The following is a 19,189-nucleotide window of genomic DNA, read 5'->3' as shown; positions in this document are numbered from 1 at the left end:
TAATGAGCTCTTTCATCCATTCCAGTGACAGCCACAACAGTGAACAGTTGCTTAGGCAGATGGGATGGGATGGGATTGGGAGCCAGTTTGGGGTAGTGGTTAAGGCACCAGGCTAGAAGCCGGAGACGGTGAGTTCTAGTCCCACCTTAGGCACAAAGCCCGCTGGGTGACTTTGGGCCAGTCGCTTTCTTTCAGCCCTAGGAAGGAGGCAAGGGCAAGCCACTTCCGAAACACCTCGCCAAGAAAACTGCAGGGGCTTCCCCAGGCAGTTGCCAGGAGTGAAAAACTGACTCCAAGGCACCACAAGAAAGAAGGGGAGAGAGAACCAGAATGGGTCATTCCTTAAACTCTTGGAAAAACAGGAGAATCCTGACATGCTTACAGGTCTGGAATCGGTTTTCCGTGTAAAAGAGCGGCTCTCCTCGAGCGTTTGTGCTGCCAACAGACTTAGGAAACAAACACCAAACCCTAAGGAAAACCCCTTAAAGGGGGGGGGCGGGGGGGAGAGAGGAAGAAGTCCCAAAGTGGTGCAGCGGGGAAGATGATTTTCAAAAAGCCCCAACGGGCCAGGAAAGCGGCTTAACGCGCCCTTGGAGCTTCTGCCCCACCTCTCCCCTCCTGTCATTCCTCGGCATCTGCCTCCCTTCCTTCCGTCGCCTCCCCCCTCCCTCCCCCGGCTTTCCTCCGGGCGCCGCGTTCAGGATCCGCCAGATGGCGGTCCTCGCAAACGCCCTCCCGCGCCTGTTCCGCCGAGAAGGCGCCAAAGAGCGTTTGCCCCGGGAAGCATCTTGCGGGAGCTGAATCCGCACCCGAGCCCGGCCCTTTCGGTACAGGCGCTCTCCCCTTGGGCGGAGAGACAAAGGCGGCGGCGGCGGCGGCGGCGAGCCCCGCGTGGGGGGCTGCGCTTGCTCGGCTCGCAGCCACCCGAAGACCGAACCCTCTTCGAGGGCTTTCTTCCAAATCAGAGGGTTGGATGGCGGGGAGGGAGCGCGGAGATCGGACTCCAGTTCAGGTTTGCCTCGTTCGGACGGGTACTAATGATCGGGGTATAGGGGAGGGGGGGCGCTGCTGCTGCTGCTGCTGCTGCTGCTATCCCGGAAAAGCCCAACCGGGGGATGAGGGTTGGGAAGAGGGGCGCGGAGGCGCAGGGAGGAGCGGCGTGGCAAAGTCAGACCCCAGTTTAGCTCTGCTCCGCTGGAGCCTTTCCTTGCAACTCCTGGGCAGTTCCGACCCGCGGCTGCCGGGAGACGGCCCGGGAGGCTTGCGAAACCCCTCGCTCTCCGCGCCTTGGGGAGAAGATTCAGGCTGGTTCTCTTCGGCCCTGGACCAGCCCCGGACTGTGCCCCCTTCCCTGTGTCCTGTCTAGGTGCCGGAGAATCTGTCCGCAGGCAGAAAGCCCCCCCCCCGCCCCCAGTCCAGCCTGTGCTGCTCCTACTCGAGGAATCCGTTTTAGAGGGTGCAGAGAGGGCTAATGCAGGAAAAATGACCTCCTCGATTAAAGATCGGAACCTCTACAAGCTCAGAGGATCTTGGGCTGGGAAAACCTCCCTACTGCCTGAAGCTTTCAGGGTCGCAGAGGCCACAGAGAGCCTGCAGATCAATGACTCCACTCAGCATAAGACAGATTCCTTTGGGAGCAGGAGGGAGGCAAGCTGCACCCCATCTAAACTGGACCCTGATTCTGGATTCCCCCCAAGTGTTATTCTAAATGGATATTTGTAAAGACTCCAAAAGGTACAGGTACAACAACTTTCAGTCAATGCTTTGAACGGTTTCCCATTTTTCTGAATTAATTTTCTTTTCCCACTTAGCTTGTGAGCTGAAAGCAGCTTCCCTTCCTTCCACTGTGTGCGAAGTTTCTTGTTCTCCGGAGAGTAGATAGCCCTTCCTTTAAGATGGCTCAACTTCTAGTTATTCTTTTCCTACAAGTGAACGTTGCTTTCTAAATCCAGCAGAGTCTTCGGATTTGGTTGGAACATCATTTCAGTGCAGAGAAAAATGGCATCACAAGACACAGCAGGGGAAGGAGAAGGAAACAGGTCCCATAGTGTCCTGGTTGGGACTAGTGGGAAATTCTGGGAAAAAACCAAGCAGAATGTCCTGGAAGAAGAAACTACCAGCTGGGTGGTACAACATCGCCAATTCAGAGAGTTTTGCTACCAAGAGGCTGAGGGGCCCCGAGAAGTTTGCAGCCGACTCCACCGCCTTTACCGTCAGTGGCTGAAGCCAGAGAAGCACACAAAAGCTCAGATGCTGGACCTGGTGGTCCTGGAGCAGTTCCTGGCCATCCTGCCCCCAGAGATGGAGAGCTGGGTGCGGGAGTGTGGAGCGGAGACCAGTTCCCAGGCAGTGGCCCTCGCAGAAGGTTTCCTCCTGAGCCAGGCAGAGGAGAAGGAGCAGGGAGAGATGCAGGTAAGAAGATGTCACCATGGTTATTCAAAAGGGTCAAGGCATGAAAAACAGTATTATTGAATTAATGAATGCTTTCCTTGTGGGTGCTACTGCCATGGGAGAGACTCGGACAAATTATTGTGTTGCCTCCCTCCTGTCAATTTTCCAAGACATGTGAGAATTCCAGTCTTTCCAGAGGAGACTGGAGTTGGAGGCAAAGGATAGTAATGTATTCTTTCCTTTTTTCTCTCGGCTGCTGCTCAAGATTCAGGGGGCTTTCATGGAGATGGCCACTGAACCCCCCAAAGCATGGGTGGATATGTTATATCCCCTTAAGGAGCTGGTTGGGGAGATCTCCCAGGAGGATCTATCTCAGAGCATATCAGCAGGTAAATTCTTTCTCATATAGTGGACGTTTTGGGACTTTTCTGAGTTGGTTTCCTTTAGGAGCTTCAGTTGCACTCCATAGCCGTGGGTGGAAGAATGGCTATGGTTTATCGCTATGCTCCAGAATATACTAATGATGTTTTTAAAATATGTACTTCCTCAACTTTTGTCTTACTGTCAGAGAACAGAGCAACACTGATGGTACCCTTAGAAACATCTCTTCTTTGTGGTGGAGCAGGAACAGCAGTTGGGCTTCAAAGTCAGGTAGGAAGAAGATGCCTCCTTTCCTCCATATTCTAAGGCTGTGCTACTCTCTCCAAAACTGTTTGAATCCTTTTTTCCAAAGTGAATTCCTTCCACTGTATTAGCGTCAATCTAACCAATTTTTCAGAACAGGAGCAGCTCCCAGTGATCTGATGAGAAGTCCATTTGATGGCATCTCATGATACTTCTTGAAGAACTCCTTTCCAACAGTTAATTTAGATGCTGAATGAGGACTCTGTTGATCCCTGAGGGACAGCATAAGCCACAGGTTAAAATGTCTAACAGGAATCTCCCAACACTTTATTGAGTAAGCCACTTTCCAGGAAAGGTTGCAAGCCATGATCAATCATGCATCCAAGGCCTGTCTCATCAATTGTTTCTGAAAGATACTGGACTTGCTGCCACTGAAAAGGTCTGAAGATCCTGCAGAATCAGCAAAATGTATTCAGTATGATAGAGTAGGGTTTTCCAAACAGTTCTCCCCAGAACCCTAGAATTCTGTGAGAACTTGATGGGGTTCCATGAGATACAAAGGGCAGCTAATTTTTACAGTAAAACTTTGCCTCATGACCCTGTTTTAACTAAGAGGTTCTGTGGCCTGAAAAATTTGAAAACCTCTAGAGACAGAGAACTTACAGTATAGTACTTCCTGGACCTGTATATTAACATAGTCTAATCAATAGAAAAACCTCCGCTACTGGAGTTTGTTCATTAAAAAAGCAAATACTTCCTGGGACTGTTCATTAATTGGGAATGTTTTCTTCCTGTTTCAGACTCCTATGTCTTTTGAGGATGTAGCTGTATTTTTCTCTAAAGAGGAGTGGGGTCTGCTGGATTTTGATCAAAGAACCCTCTACAGGGAGGTCATGATGGAAATTTCTGGGAATGTAGCCTCCATGGGTAAGGGATCCTCTTTGTTTTAGGTTCAGATAGGTGGGGAAGGTAAGTCAAAAGTATCCAACTTATCTGCTTCTCAGAGCAAATGCTGGTTTATTCTTTTCTCCAGTGGAAGAGAATATCCTTAACTGCATTGCTCCTCACACTCCCTGCAGCAGGAAGGGCTAAAATCTGCATATTACCTTTAGAGAGAGGAGAGAGCATCCTCCCAGCGAGTTTCTGGTCTTGCCTCCCCTGCTTTACATATTGCCTTAGTAGCTCCTTTCATTCTCTTTTATTTCTGTACTGGTGGAATTTGAAAAGTAGCTGTACTGCTAGGGATGAAACTCCTAGAAATTGGGCTGGACTCTGTTTGGCTAGATTCTCAGAATGTTTGACCACTTAGCCAAATGTCTCTTCCATTTTCCTTGCTTGTAGCTGCCCCCTGCAGATCCAGTGATAGCTGTGGAAGGAGCACTCCCAGGCTGGGAGCTACTTTTTTAAGAGAGTAAAGCCTCATCCAAAACATCTTCAGTTCCAAAATCCAGGGTTCTTTTTATCAACAGCACCTCTATCTTATTTTAATTTCTATTTCTTCTCCCTCATCCAGTCCATTATTGGATTAAGGCAGATTTCAAGAATACCTATTGCTTACTTGGAATTGATTAATAAAGAGCAATAGAGCTGGTGATAATGGTTTCCCCAACAATGTCATGTTAACATTGAATTCCATGAGGGACAAGAACACTGTGGAACATTGTTCATCAACTACCTAGATGTCAAAGAATAGTTCTCATTCTGGATGACAAAAAGGATGGGAACTGCAATAAAACAGTGTATTGTAATGGTCAGATAAAAGATGCATCTAAGTGGATTTGAAATCTGATGGCGCCCTCAATTTGTGTGTTAAAAAATATAATGAATGTTTCTGGTTTTTGTCCAAAACAGGTGATGGACAGGAGAATGAGGATTATAAAGAACAAATTATGGAGGTTTCCAGAACAGCCAAAATGAAAATTGGAGAAGGGAAATTTGGAAATCAGCAGGGACCAGAAATGACAGAGGAAAACCAGTTCAGCAGTTGGGTGGAGAAATCCTCTACTTCTCAATGTGCAGAAATCCACATCTTTCTGACCCCACAAGATGAGAAAGAAAAATGTTGTACAAGATGTGGCAAAACATTCAGAGATAAATCAGATTTATGTGGATATTGCAGAACCCAAAATAAAGAGAAGCATTATGAATGTACACAATATGGGAAAAGTTGCAATTGGAGCTTCCCTCCTACATTACATCAAAACATCCACACTGGAGAAAAACCTTATAAATGCACTGAGTGTGGAAAAAGCTTCGGGTGGAACTGTCGCCTTACTTCACATAAGAGGATCCATTCAGGGGAGAAACCATATAAATGTTTGGAGTGTGGAAAAAGCTTTAGTGGTTTGAGTTCATTTACTTCCCATAAAAGGATTCACTCAGGAGAGAAACCATATAAATGCTTGGACTGTGGAAAGAGCTTCAGTATGAGCAGTAATCTTACATCCCACAAGAGAACCCACACAGGGGAGAAACCATATACATGCCTGGAGTGTGGAAAGAGCTTCAGTATTAGTAGTTCACTTATTTCCCACAAGAGGATCCACACAGGGGAGAAACCATATAAATGCTTGGATTGTGGAAAGAGTTTCAGTATGAGCAGTAACCTTACATCCCACAAGAGGATCCACACAGGAGAGAAACCATATAAATGCCTGGATTGTGGAAAGACTTTCAGTAAAAGCAGTTACCTAACTTCTCATAAAAGGATCCACACAGGGGAGAAACCATATAAATGCCTGGTGTGTGAAAAGAGCTTCAGGGGATTGAGTTCATTTACTTCCCATAAAAGGATCCACTCAGGGGAGAAACCTTATAAATGTATGGAGTGTGGAAAGAGCTTCAGTATGAGCAGTTCCCTTACTTCCCATAAAAGGATCCACACGGGAGAGAAACCATATAAATGCATGCAGTGTGGAAAGAGCTTCCGCAAGAGTGATAATCTTACTTGTCATGTTAGAAAACACACAGGGGAGAAGCCATATAAATGTATGGAGTGTGGAAAGAGCTTCAGTACCAGTAGTGATATTAGTTCCCACAAAAGGACTCACTCAGGGGAGAAACCATATAAATGCCTGGAGTGTGGAAAAAGCTTCAGGGGACTGAGTTCCTTTACTTCCCATAAAAGGATACACTCAGGAGAGAAACCCTATAAATGTACAGAATGTGGAAAGAGCTTCAGTATGAACAGTTCTCTTACTTCTCATAAAAGGATCCACACACGGGAGAATCCATATAAATGTATGGAGTGTGGAAAGAACTTCAGTAAGAGTGGTCACCTTACCTCTCATAAAAGAATCCACACAGGAGAGAAACCCTATAAATGTCTGGAATGTGGGAAAAGCTTTAGTGGTTTGAGTTCCTTTAATTCCCATAAAAGAATCCACTCAGGGGAAAAACCATATAAATGTATGGAATGTGGGAAGAGCTTTAGTATGAGTAGCTCTCTTACTTCTCATAAAAGGATCCACACAGGAGAGAAACCATACAAATGCTTAGAGTGTGGAAAGAACTTCAGTAAGAGTAGTTCCCTTACCTCTCATAAAAGGATCCACACAGGAGAGAAACCATATAGGTGCATGGAGTGTGGAAAGAGCTTCAGTATGAGTAGTAACCTTACTTCCCACAAAAGGATCCACTCAGGGGAGAAACTATACAAATGCTTGGAGTGTGGAAAGAACTTCAGATGGAGCAGCCGTCTGATTTCCCATAAGCGGATCCACTCAGGGGAAAAACCATATAAATGTTTGGAATGTGGAAAGAGTTTCAGTGGCTTGAGTTCCTTTAATTCCCATAAAAGAATTCATACTGGGGAGAAACCATACAAATGCATAGAGTGTGGAAAGAGTTTCAGTACAAGTAGTGCCCTTATTTCCCATAAAAGGATCCATACAGGAGAGAAACCATATAAATGCACTGAGTGTGGTAAGTGCTTCAGTAAAAGCAGTTCTCTTACTTCCCATAAACGGATCCACACAGGGGAGAAACCATATACATGCCTGGAATGTGGAAAAAGCTTCAGCATGAGCAGTAACCTTACTTCCCATAAAAGGATCCACACAGGGGAGAAACCATACAAGTGCCTGGTGTGTGGAAAGAGCTTCCGGAAGAGTGATAATCTTACTTCTCATAAAAGGATACACATGGGATAGAGTCTGTGTAAGTGTATAGACTGGGGAGTAAACTTCACCCACAGCAAGCATTTTATTTAAAATGACCCACACAGTGTATATGGAGTGTGGACTGAGCCTCAGTAGCTTCCTCCTCTTAAAAACAGTCAGTCTGGAGAAACTACATAAATATCTGAAGTAGGGAGGAAAAAATTACCAGAGCTATACCTTACTTCGTATACAATGAAACACATAGGAGACAACCGAATACATGTTCTGAATTTGGAAAGAACTTCAGGAACTTCAGTTCTCAGGTGATGATCATCATGCAGAAATGTGATGGGACTGAGTGATCAACTAGAAACAATGACTATGCCTATCACGATGGAAGGAAGGAGAACAAGGGGAAGATAAGTTGTTTTCTGAAATTTTTGTGTTGCCAGCTAATTTAGAATTTGCAGGACAACGGAGCAAGGAGGACATTAAAAGAGGCGCCAGGACTGAAACAAGCAATATTATGTTTATTTAAATTGTCCCCATTAATTACTTGTAGCACCAGGGGTCCTTCCCTAATTGCAATGGTGAGCCCAAGTGGTAGGGATGGTCTCCAGAATTCAACTCACAAAGGGGTTGCTTTTGTTGGGTAAGTTTTATAGACCTGCACCTCTTTCCCTCTCTACCTCCAGAGTTGCTTAGCTCAGGATGAGGATTAAGTTTCTAGCAGGCACTAAGCACCTACTATGACAAAAGAGGGAAATAATTATCTAACTGAGGTTAGAACTAGAAGTTTTGTTATCTCACAGCTCAGAAGAGTAAATAGGAAGAGCTAGCTTATCGGAGTGGCCTCTCTCCCAGGTTTCATTGAAAAATGCAGGTCAGTCACCAGACATGAGGGATAAGGTATATGGATAGGATCAGAGAGATTACAGGAAAGTCTTTGTAGGAGGTGCAACTTATTACTAGAGACAATCTATCCTGACACCCAAATAACTGTATAAAACAAATGTATACATAGTCAGTGGGATGCATCAGGCATCCCATTTTTTCCCCATGAATGATGTACCCTAATCAGAGCAGTAGGGGGGTTTCCCTGTGATTTGGAATGAGTTTTGTTTCATCAGCTGAGAAGAGAATCAATCCTTTGCTGAAAATAAGGAATGAAGTGGGAAATGCCAGTGGCTGTGAATTGCTTTGAATATTTCCCAACCCATAATCCTAAACCTAACTCTGGATTTCCGGGATTGTGGCATATCTTTGCTGCTCTGCTGAAACGTTACCCTCTTTTACTTTTTACTTTTCTTTCCCTTCTTTGTCTCACCTCCAGTTTTATTTTTCCCTTTTCCTTCTGATGTATTGTAATTACTGTTCTCCCATCTCCTTCCTCTTTTTTTTTCAGTTGGGAAAATGGAAGGAAGGTATGTGTTTGAGAGTATTGTGTGTTTCTCTGTGTGAGAGAAAATGGTTGATATAATTGATGGGGATCAATTGCTTTGGTTCTTTATTTTACTAGCTATTTTTCTATTAACTCATTATTTTGTCCTGGGAGTGTCCTTTTTTGGACTGTTGGCTTCTTATTGGTGTCTGTGTATATATGTGTGTGTGTGTGTGTGCACATAAAGATCCACATACCTATATGTACATTTCTTTCTTTCTAGGCTTGCTTTTTTCTGGAGCGTAGCTTCTAATAATCACATACACCTATATGCATAAGTATCATATGTATGGATATGTGGGTGGGGGAGAAAGCAGGAATCTCTAGGGTTGTTGTCAGGTGGACCTGGCTTCCCAAAGTTAACATTGTGGGTGACCTAGTCTTGAATCCATGGTCATATGTCTCTCAGCAGATGCAGTAATGATTCATTATTGGATATTAAAAATCAGAAGGAATCTGGTAGCACCTTTTTGACGAACACATTTTATTATTTATTAGTCTATAAAAGTACTACTGGACTCTTTCTAATTTTTGGCTGCCATAGATTTACACAGCTCTCCTACAATGTCTACTATTGGATATTAAGAGACATGGATGGAATCAACCACTTAAGGCTTTGAAGCCACCTTTAGGAAATGCTTCTTGTGATGACCTCATCAAATTCACCACCAGACATGACCTCTTGAGCAATTATGCTGAGACTGTTCTTAAATACATAACAGCTTGGGAGGGGTCCCAGGTCCGCTAACTGTCCTGATTTGGCCAGGACAATCCCAGTTTGAGGGATTGGGTCTTCTTTTTTGACAGAGGTGCTTTGGTAAAATCCTAGGCAGGCAATTTAATCTAGGTAGTTGGTGGTGACAGCAGAAAGACCTTTGCTGGGGCAGGACGAGGAGGAGAAGGGAGGAGGAAAGAAGCCGTAACCCTCTGCCCTACTTCCTGTAAGGGGATGTCACAGGAACAGAGGGGGCAGCTACGAGGCACCTCAGGAACCATAGTATATTCCAGAGTTTAAGTTGTAGAGGAATGAAATTAAGTAGTTCTGGAATCCAATCCAAGGCAAAGATTCTCTGATTTCTCTTTTCCAGATTTAGAAGAGAATTTTTATTTTGAAATACTTCTTATTAACGCCTGTCCAGGAGTTTCCTAGTTTAGATTTTATTTCCAAATTTTTATTCTTGCACTATATGTAAACAACATTTGAAACACTTAAGTCTAGAGTGAGCAAAGGAGGCCCTTTCCCAATACCTCTACGATACTGAGAATCAGAATTTATTATCTCAGAGGTTCTGTTTTCCCTTTTATTTTGGTATATAGATCCCTTTGACCAAAGGAGCCAATTTTCTATCTACGCTTATTTTTTCTAAATTCAGGATTTCCTTTACAAAAGCTCATCTTAATGTATTTATCTATCCAAAAGAAGAGACTTTCAAAGCACCAGTTTTCTAGTGGTCTCTGTCCCTATAAATCTGATACCTTGGAAACTGACACATGTCTTTCTATACTATATCCTTTATCAAGATATAAAGACAGAACTTTTAGATCCACTACTTTTGAGGTTCCCAAGAAGAAATTATTGTCCTGCAGATGTGAGCCAAGCATAACTGAAACGGTTGCAATTTTTAAAAATATTGTTATTAAGAGAAGAGCCTGGTCTTTGTTGTTGTGTTTATCTTGTGTTAAGCTAATTTTATCCATTTTAAAAATGAGAATCCAATTGTGGGGTTCACTGTATTGTTGATTGGCCAAAGGCAGTAATAAATTATTTGGTATTAATCTGAAGTGAAGGTGAAGCTTATCTCCAGCTGACTTTGTGGAATTATCCATGCAGTTCATTTCTCAAGAATACAGAAGTACTGTAGTTTACCACTGCTAATTCTGGAATGATTTTTTTAAAAAAAACTTCTCCGTCTAGTCTATAGCCCTGAGATTTCCTGATGGTTCCCTATCCCAAATACAAAGTAGGCCTTCCTTTACTTCTAAGCTCATAGCAGTTTGGACAGGTGCTACCTTCTGTTGTGACCCAATAAAGTTATTGTCAAACACACAACTATTCAGAAAGTTAAAATACTTCAAGTGCTGATGAGCTTTTTGATCCATTGCAACTTTTTGATAACTCTTTTTTCAATTATGATATAATTTCCCTCCTGTGGCCAATGTCAATTTTAGTAACTTCTTGAGTAAGGTGTCTATTTTTGATTCTGAAATGTTTGCAGGCAGGGATTTGTTTTTCTATATAAAATAGCCACGATTTTTCATGCTTTCTGCAGACTCAGATTTCCTAAGAAATAGGGAGCCCCAGTACAGCGTGATGGTTATATCATACTTATATCACATAGGGGATTGGAAGCACCTCTTTCACATAATTTCTAAGCATTCACAGCCAGATTTATTTTACTTTGCATTTGTCAAAGAACGGGAGAAGCTATGGAAATGTCAGGAGAGGGCATAAATTATAATTAGTACTATTAACTAGTTCATATTAACTAGTACTATTAACTATCTGCTTTAAATTAGGAAAGATATATCTGGATTGAACGCAGGATGTCCAACTAGTATGTATTTATTATAAATGAGAGTCACTGTAAAGCAGTGGTTAAAGTGCTGGATTTCAGCTAGGGAGATCCAGATTTAGGTGATGTAATTTCAAGTTAGTGTGAGATCCCACACTAGTCATGCTTTCTCAGCCCAATCTACCTTTCAGGTGTGTGTTAGGTTAATACTATGGAAGGCCCTGCCTTGAATTCTCTGAGGAAGCCAAGAGACCATTATCATTAGGAAGGGAGTGTAATCCTTGGTGGGAGAATAGAGAAGAAAGCGATTCCATGCCTCCCTCTCCTGCAAAGCTTACCAGTTGAGCTGGTTTTGAATGACCCTGACAGTCCCTTGGCATGAACCAGATTTTAAAAGACCACCTTGAGAACAATTAACCTGGAGGGTGGATCTTTCAATATCACATAAGGGTTAGTACGCCTAGATGTTACCTCTTGTTTTGAATGTAAAAGGGTAAAAAGATGCAAGCCTTTTAAAGCACTGTTCTAAGTACTGTGACAATGGATGAAGCAGCCAGATGAAGAGGATCAGCTCGATCACTTGTATAGCAGCAAAAATGCTGCTTAGCCACGATTCTCAGAACTAGACATAGACTCGCAGAAAGCATCCCTGTTTAGGGCATTAGAGAAGTGTAGGAGGCATGGGGTTTATGCCATGGGATGTCTGGAGCCAGATTTTGGATTCAGCAAGAACTATATATAGCTGATAGCTTGTGTAAGTTTTGTGGATGAAGCCCCAGACGAAGCAGAAAAGGTACTCGCGTTCCCTCTCGAGCCGCAGCCGCCCATCCCTCCCCTCCTGTCAACGATGGGCACCCTCTCCCTTTCCCCAGGATTTGCCTGCAGGATCCGCTAGGGGGCGCCTCCTCGCAAACAACCTCGTCTGCCGGTTGAGCCAAAGATGCGCCAAAGAGCTGTTTTCACCGGGGGGGCACCTCGCCGGGACTTCGGAGAGGGGGCTAGGAAATAACGCTCGCCAGCCGAGGGTGCCCTTTCTAGGAAGAAGCGCGCTCGCTGAGCCTGGAGACCAAGAGGGCGCGGGAAGTCCTTGCGGAAAAGGAGCCGGCGCGTGCAGCCGCCTCTGCCCTGCCAAGCCCGGATCCTCCTCCGGGACTTTGGCTGAGAGCGGGGAAAGTCCCGGGGAAAGCCTGCGGTGGGAGCCGCCTCTTTCCCCCGCTGGCGCTCGGCGAGAGAAGCCTTTCCTTTTCCAGACCTTTCTTCCGAAGGGTTTCTTTGAAGGGTTGCGGCGAGAGGAGGGAAGGGCGCTGCTTATGCCCTAGACGCCCCCAGTGCAAAGGGGGTGAAAGCTGGGGGGGCGGGCGGGAGGACCAGGGACAGCGGGTGCAGGGGCAGAGGCCAGCCTGGCCCTCTCCCGCAGTTCCCAGGCCCGCTCCGAAAGTGCCGCAGCAAAGACGCCCCTCGGAAGCCCAGCCGTGCTCGGTTACCTGAAAGGAAGCATCGGGCCGGCCCGCTTCAGCTTCTGCTCTGGGGGCGGGGGGGGGGCAAGTTCTGTAGCCAGTTCTGCTCACCTCCTGAAGGCCCGAAGTTCAGCGGGCGGGAAACGCTTGCCAAGAGCTTTCCTGGCATCTCCAGCTCGAGGATCTTGCCTCCCTGGGCTGGGAAAATCTCTCCTCTGCCGGAAGAGTCCAGATATCCCGAAATAAGATCGATGACTCCACGTTTTGAACAGGGACATTCTCTGTTTTTTTTACCTTTTCTTCTTTTTCACCTTAGAGCGGGAGCCAGAAGCATCTTCCAAGCATATGAACTTTCTAGTCTCTGTGGACTAAACTAACTCATGCCCAGAGATGGCTCAAAGGAACTTTTCTTGCCATTCTCTTCTGAGAAATGAAAGCTGCTTTGCACATCAAGGAGAGCCTTTGAACTTGTTTGGAACAGCATTTCAGTGCGGAAACAAAATGGGCTCACAATACAAAGCAGTGAAAGAAGGAAATGGTCCCCACATTCTCCTGGTGGATACTGGTGAGAAATTCTGGGAAGGAACCCGACAGAATATCCTGGAAGGAGAAAGCACCAGTTTAGTGGTACAACATCGTCATTCCAGGGAGTTCTGCTACCAGGAGGCTGAGGGACCCCGAGAAGTTTGCAGCCGACTCCACCGCCTTTACCATCAGTGGCTGAAGCCAGAGAAGCACACAAAAGCTGAGATGCTGGACCTGGTGGTCCTGGAGCAGTTCCTGGCCATCCTGCCCCCAGAGATGGAGAGCTGGGTGCGGGAGTGCGGAGCTGAGACCAGTTCCCAGGCGGTGGCCCTGGCCGAAGGTTTCCTCCTGAGCCAGGCAGAGGAGAAGGAGCAGGGAGAGATGCAGGTGAGAATATGAAAAATGTTATTGAATATTTAAATATTTCTTTTGGGGGACTAACAACATCAGGAGAGATCCCATTTCCTCTCTGGACAAATTGTTCCACTGTTCTTTCCTGATAATTTCCAAGGACATGTATGTGAACAGCCCAGTCCTTCTTCTATAGGAGATTGTGGAGTTAGGGTCAAAGAAAAACTATATTCTTTCCCCTCTTCTTTGGCTGCTCTTTCAGGATCAGGAGCCCTACATGCCAGAGGTTGCTGAAACCCCCAAAGCACAGGGGTATATGGCATATCCCTCTCAGGAGCTGATCTTTGGGGAGATCTCCCACAAGGATCAAAACACACCATCAGGTAAGGGGGGCCCTTTCTGATGCAATGGAGTCCTCAGGAGCTTGCATTCCCTGAGTTATTGTTATTTATGCATTTCTTTTGCAATGGTATTACAGCTCTGTGTGCAAAAATGGCCTTTGTGTGTGGGTTTGCTGAATGTGTGTGTGTGTGTGTGTGTGTTTAATGTGTTTCCTCCATTTTTCTCTCTCTCTCAGAGAATGGAAAAACATTGATGGTATCTGTAGGAACTTATCTTCATTGTAGTGGAGAAGAAACATCAGTTGTGCTTTCGACTCAGGTAGACGAAAAATTCCTCCACCTACCCAACGGGGAAATGTCATTTATTCAAGGAGCATCCTAGTCTGTCCAAACTCCTCTCCAGAGCCTGTTCCTTGCATTTTATTACCTCTTATCCAGTTTTCAGAGGCTAAGTATTTTCCTGGTAATTTTCCTTGTCATCCACCAATTGATAGTATTACTTGCTTCTTCCTGGAGGACTTTCCTAACAACTTCATGTAGTTAGTGAATCACTACTGTGTTGATCCCTGAGGGACAACATGAGGCACCAGTTAGAGTACCTGACACAAGTCTCCCAACACTGTTTTGAGGAGGCTACTTTCCAGGAAGGTCTGGAGTCCCTGTTCAATGGTGCATCCAAGGCACATTCCATCAGTTGATCAGAAGAACACCGTGGAGTCTACCATCGAGTGTTTTTGAAGATCCTACAGAATCAGCAAAATTAATAAAATATTGTACAAAATGTGTTATTGGTCAGTTTCTTCTGGGAAAATACTCATGTATTCCAAAGGAAAATTCTGCTGTTGGAATTTATATATTTATATCTGTTTATTAAGAAAGAGAACTTGCAAAAACTTCTGGAGCTGTTCATTAGTAAGAATGTTTCCTTTCTGTTTCAGAATGTCATATCTTTTGAGGATGTAGCTATGTTTTTCTCTGGTGAGGAGTGGGCTCTATTGGATGTTGACCAAAAAGCCCTATACAGAGAGGTCATGCTGGAAAATGCTAGGAATCTGGCCTCCTTGGGTAAGGGATCCTTTGTTTTGAGTTCCAATAGTGAGGGAAGGTATTTTCAAATTAAAAGTATCCAGCTTATCCATATCTCAGAAGAGATGTTGGTCAGTTCTTTTCCTACATTGCCCCTTCCAGTTCTGGTATTCAGGGCTTAAATTTTCATGCTATTTTCTCAGCCAGATTCCAGTCTTGTCCTAATTTGCAATGCTCCCTTAAAAGTTTTCATGTTTCTGGCTATAGTGATGTCATTTGGAACCTCTCAAAATCCAACAATGTTTATTGCAAAGGTTAAATTGAGCTCTATTATCTTGTCTGGTTTCCCAAGAGACATGACCACCAACTAGGTGGCTTTCCCTCCCATTCATCACAAAACAACAAATGCAGGTGACACTTGAGGATAGATAGCCCATTCCCACACTGTGCTCCTGGTTTCTCCAGGAAGTGTAGCCTCATTCAGACCAGGCTGAACCTCAGTTCCCAAGTCCAGTTTCATTGATTTAACTGCAATCTCCTTTCCCTCACTCAAGCTTCCTTGGAACTGGAATATTAAAGAGAAATAACGGCAAAATAAATACCCATCAAGATGGATGGAAATTTAAATGTAAATGGCCTGATAATACAAATATAGAAGCTATGCAATATAAAGTAACAAAAATCACTGTTAAAAAAATTATAATCCCATTTCATGGTACAGAAAGAATGGGAGCAGGGGGAAACCTTGTTAAAGTTGAATGCATTAAATCTTGATTCCTAATGGTACTTTCAGTTTGTACATTAAATGTCCAATAGAATTTTATATTTTCTTTTTGTCCCAAATAGATAATGGACAGGAGAATGAACATTATAAACAGCAAGCTGTGGAATCCTTCCAAGTAATCAGAACTGAAACTATAGAAGAGATGTTTGGAAAAATCCAATGGGAACCCAAAAGCCCTGAGGAAAAGCAGTTAAAAAATAAGGTGGAAAAGGCTGCTACTTCTCAGTGTGCAGAAATCCATACCTTCCTGATCCAACAAGACGACAAAGAAAAAAGAAAGTGTCTAGGATGTAGAAAAATATTTAGAGATAAATCAGAATTATGTGAATACTGCAGAATACATGCGAAAGAAAAACAGTATACATTCAAGGAACACGCACAAAATTTCAGTTGGACTCTGCCTCTTAAATTACATCAAAGCATCCACATTGGAGAAAAAGCATATCAGTGTATGGAGTGTGGGAAAAGCTTCAGCAAGAGTAGTAATCTTAATGCCCATAAAAGAATTCACACAGGGGAGAAACCATACACATGCACAGAGTGTGGAAAGAGTTTTAGTAGAAGCAGTGTCCTTACTGCTCATAAACGGCTCCACACAGGGGAGAAGCCATATAAATGCATGGACTGTGGAAAGAGTTTCACTATAAGCAGTCACCTTACCTCCCATAAAAGAATTCACAGTGGGGAGAAACCATATACTTGCATGGAGTGTGGAAAGAGCTTCAGTATGAGTAGTCACCTTACTTCCCATAAAAAGATCCACAGTGGAGAGAAACCATACAAATGCCTGGAATGTGGAAAGAGCTTCTACGAGAACAGCAACCTTACTTCCCATAAAAAGGTCCACACAGGTGAGAAACCATATAAATGCATGGAGTGTGGAAAAAGCTTTTGTAAGAACAGCAACCTTACTTCCCATATAAGGATACATACAGGGGAGAAACCGTATAAATGCTTGGACTGTGGAAAAAGCTTCAGGTGGAGCAGTGTCCTTAATTCTCATAAAAGTATCCATACAGGAGAAAAACCATATAAATGCCTTGAGTGTGGAAAAAGCTTCAGTGAACGTAGTTCACTTGCATGCCATAAAAGGATCCAGACTGGGGAGAAACCCTATAAATGCATGGAATGTGGAAAGTGCTTCCGTAAAAGTGATAATCTTACTTGCCATATAAGAAAACACACAGGGGAGAAACCATATAAATGTATGGAATGTGCAAAGTGCTTCAGTGACCGTAGTGCTTTTAGATCCCATAAAAGGATCCACACTGGAGAGAAGCCGTATAAATGCATGGTATGTGGAAAGAACTTTAATATGAGCAGTCACCTTACTTCTCATAAAAGGATCCACACAGGAGAAAAACCATATAAATGCATGGAGTGTGGGAAGGGCTTCACTCAGAGTAATCACCTTACTTCTCATAAAAGGATCCACACAGGAGAGAAACCATATAAATGCATGGAGTGTGGAAAATGTTTCAGTGATCGTAGTTCACTTGCTTTCCATAGAAGAATCCATGCAGGTGAGAAACAGTGTTAATTGAATGAGGGAAGAACATCAGCATCTACTTCTCTTTCACATCAAAGGACTCATGATGAGTGAAACCATTAAAATTAATGTGAAGACAACTCTGATACCAATACATTGATAAAGGAACTGTACAGAGTCCTATCCCTATAAATGCATAAAATCAGGACAAATTTTAAGGTCTGTTTTGGTTTGTAATATCTTTTCATCTGTGAAGAGTTTATTTTATAGAATAATCCTATGTGAAAAATTGCTTGCAAATATATTGTTTATTTGAGGTAAGCTGGGCTTCAGATCTTAATAATACCTTGGATTAACTCAATTCTGAAGCTCGATTTACCTCATTGTTTTGGGGGGAGCTTATTTTACTTAAGCATTTGTTATTTGGGGATTTTGATTTTGATGCCTGTTTTACTTTTCAAATTCAATATTTATTAAAGATTTTGGAGGACTTGTGGCTCCTAAAAACTATTTTTATAAATTAGATGAAAGTAATATTGTTAATTATGTGAACTTTGAAATAACCCTTTTGTTAATTATGTGATCTTTTGAGTTATTTTTAAATCTTTGAGAAGTTGCTTTAAATTGTGAAACTATTATTTTTAATCTACTGATTAATCTGGTAGAACATTTTGTTTCATAGATAATGGATGCTTAGAAAATGTCAAATAGTGTTGGTTGCAGAATAGCAATTGCCTTGCATGTTGGAACTGAAATCTAAGAGTTGAATGACATATACAGTATATCTCAAATATAGTATCATTCCTCTTGGATTTATCCCTTGTATTTGGAATGCCATGAAGGCAATCTAGAATTGTGGAGTTACTCTGCAGGGGGGATAGTCAGAAGAATTATTATACAAGATTGGAAGGATATATATACATCTGATTTGCAGCAGTGAATTGCTAACATGTTTACGTGAACATCTGATTTTTTAAAAAAACTTTTTAAAAACGTTTTATTCTCACGAAAGGAAAGGAAGAGGACTCTTAAGTGTAGTGGGCTCTTTTTTTTTTAATTTAAAATTTTTAATGTATAGTTTCAGTAGTTTATTTGGGAAAATTTAACCCAGGAAGCTTCAATTGTCAGTTAGAGAAGACATTTTAATTTTCCAGATACAAATCTGTATCATAAGGTTATTTCTGCTTACTAGAAGCCAGCTTTCATAGGCTATTTTAGAACTGGCATTTTAGAATCCATATGTCTTGCAAGCTGAAGTTAAAGCTGAGATATTTTGAACATACAATGCGAAAGCAAGAGTCACTGGACAAGATTCTGACACTTGAAAAAAACTAAAGGCAATTGTAGAAATGGCCATGGTGGCTAGATAATGTCATTATACATGACATTATATAATGTCATAGATTATATAAGCAGGAGCTTATTGATGGACAGGCATGGTGAAACGATGTCCTTTGGATCACAATGAGTTAGAAGTAATTGAGCAACAACAAAGGTTGTTTCTATCTTGGAAAGAAGGGCACTCCCCTACTTATCAACCTAGGAAATAAATAAATACATTTTAAGGGGGGAGTGATATAAAGTACCATAATGGAGGAATCCAAACCTGAAAATAGCAAGGTAGTTCTTTTGTTGGAAAACCTGAATGGGAATATTCATTCTCCACCAGCTTCATAATAGTCCCTATATTTGTGTAAGCTTTTTATCACCTGGCATCCACACTGGAGGACTCTTTAGAAATTTGGACTGTGTATACCAGTTTTGTATCTAATTTTTCATTCTTTCTATTCTTAAGCACGCTGTATTAAATGTTAATAATTTAATTGTATTATATAAATATATAGTAAGATGGCATGTGATTAGTACATGTTAGATGTACACTTCTTTTTTCATTTTGCATAGAAAAAATAAATACTACAGTATATACATTTTTTACTCTTTCCATACATTTTATAAAATGGTTAGTGAGCACTTGCTATACGTTTTTTTGAAAAACCTTACCTTGTCTCTGTTTTAGCTAAATCATTCGCTTGTGTTATGGGACAGATTTAGATCTTTCAAGTATTGTATGCAATCAGACTTCTCTGAGGACTGTGTATCTTCCTGGAAAGTTTGACACGATTTTTCTTTAAATCATACTCTTACAA

General features: G+C 42.7%; 2 protein-coding genes across 3 annotated transcripts; both read left to right on the top strand.

The window, feature by feature from the left end:
• Positions 1-696: 696 nt before the first annotated feature.
• LOC148214503 (uncharacterized) lies at positions 697-12,633 on the top strand. Its single transcript, XM_088151252.1, has 6 exons — positions 697-1,012; positions 1,812-2,412; positions 2,657-2,780; positions 2,960-3,042; positions 3,816-3,942; positions 4,867-12,633. Exons 2-6 carry the CDS (start codon positions 1,999-2,001, stop codon positions 7,164-7,166), a joined length of 3,048 nt encoding a protein of 1,015 aa, XP_088007378.1. The 5' UTR covers positions 697-1,012; positions 1,812-1,998; the 3' UTR covers positions 7,167-12,633.
• LOC103067743 (uncharacterized) lies at positions 12,441-18,964 on the top strand. Of its 2 annotated transcripts, XM_007443671.4 has the most exons (5): positions 12,443-13,438; positions 13,665-13,785; positions 13,980-14,062; positions 14,682-14,808; positions 15,616-18,964. In XM_007443671.4, the coding sequence occupies exons 1-5, from the start codon at positions 12,917-12,919 to the stop codon at positions 17,091-17,093; spliced, it is 2,331 nt and encodes a 776-aa protein (XP_007443733.2). In that variant the 5' UTR covers positions 12,443-12,916; the 3' UTR covers positions 17,094-18,964. The 2 variants fall into 2 exon arrangements, 1 of the variants encoding a protein (XP_007443733.2); XR_015798018.1 differs by lacking the exon at positions 13,980-14,062 and having other exon boundaries at positions 12,441-13,438; positions 15,616-15,755.
• Positions 18,965-19,189: the final 225 nt, after the last annotated feature.

The sequence above is a fragment of the Python bivittatus genome, unplaced genomic scaffold (genome assembly GCF_059951505.1).
Source record: "Python bivittatus isolate LINGU-HERP-01145 unplaced genomic scaffold, Pbiv_v1 ctg000650_np1212, whole genome shotgun sequence".
Taxonomy (NCBI): domain Eukaryota; kingdom Metazoa; phylum Chordata; class Lepidosauria; order Squamata; family Pythonidae; genus Python; species Python bivittatus.
This window is presented reverse-complemented; position numbering and strand designations above follow the sequence as displayed.

Coding starts and splice junctions, on each gene's coding strand:
- LOC148214503 (XM_088151252.1), top strand. CDS start 1,999: ATGGCATCACAAGACACAGCAGGGGAAGGAGAAGGAAACAGGTCCCAT. Junction 2,413..2,656: donor AGGAGCAGGGAGAGATGCAG/GTAAGAAGATGT, acceptor CTGCTGCTCAAG/ATTCAGGGGGCTTTCATGGA. Junction 2,781..2,959: donor ATCTCAGAGCATATCAGCAG/GTAAATTCTTTC, acceptor TCTTACTGTCAG/AGAACAGAGCAACACTGATG.
- LOC103067743 (XM_007443671.4), top strand. CDS start 12,917: ATGGCTCAAAGGAACTTTTCTTGCCATTCTCTTCTGAGAAATGAAAGC. Junction 13,786..13,979: donor GGATCAAAACACACCATCAG/GTAAGGGGGGCC, acceptor TCTCTCTCTCAG/AGAATGGAAAAACATTGATG. Junction 14,063..14,681: donor CAGTTGTGCTTTCGACTCAG/GTAGACGAAAAA, acceptor TTTCTGTTTCAG/AATGTCATATCTTTTGAGGA.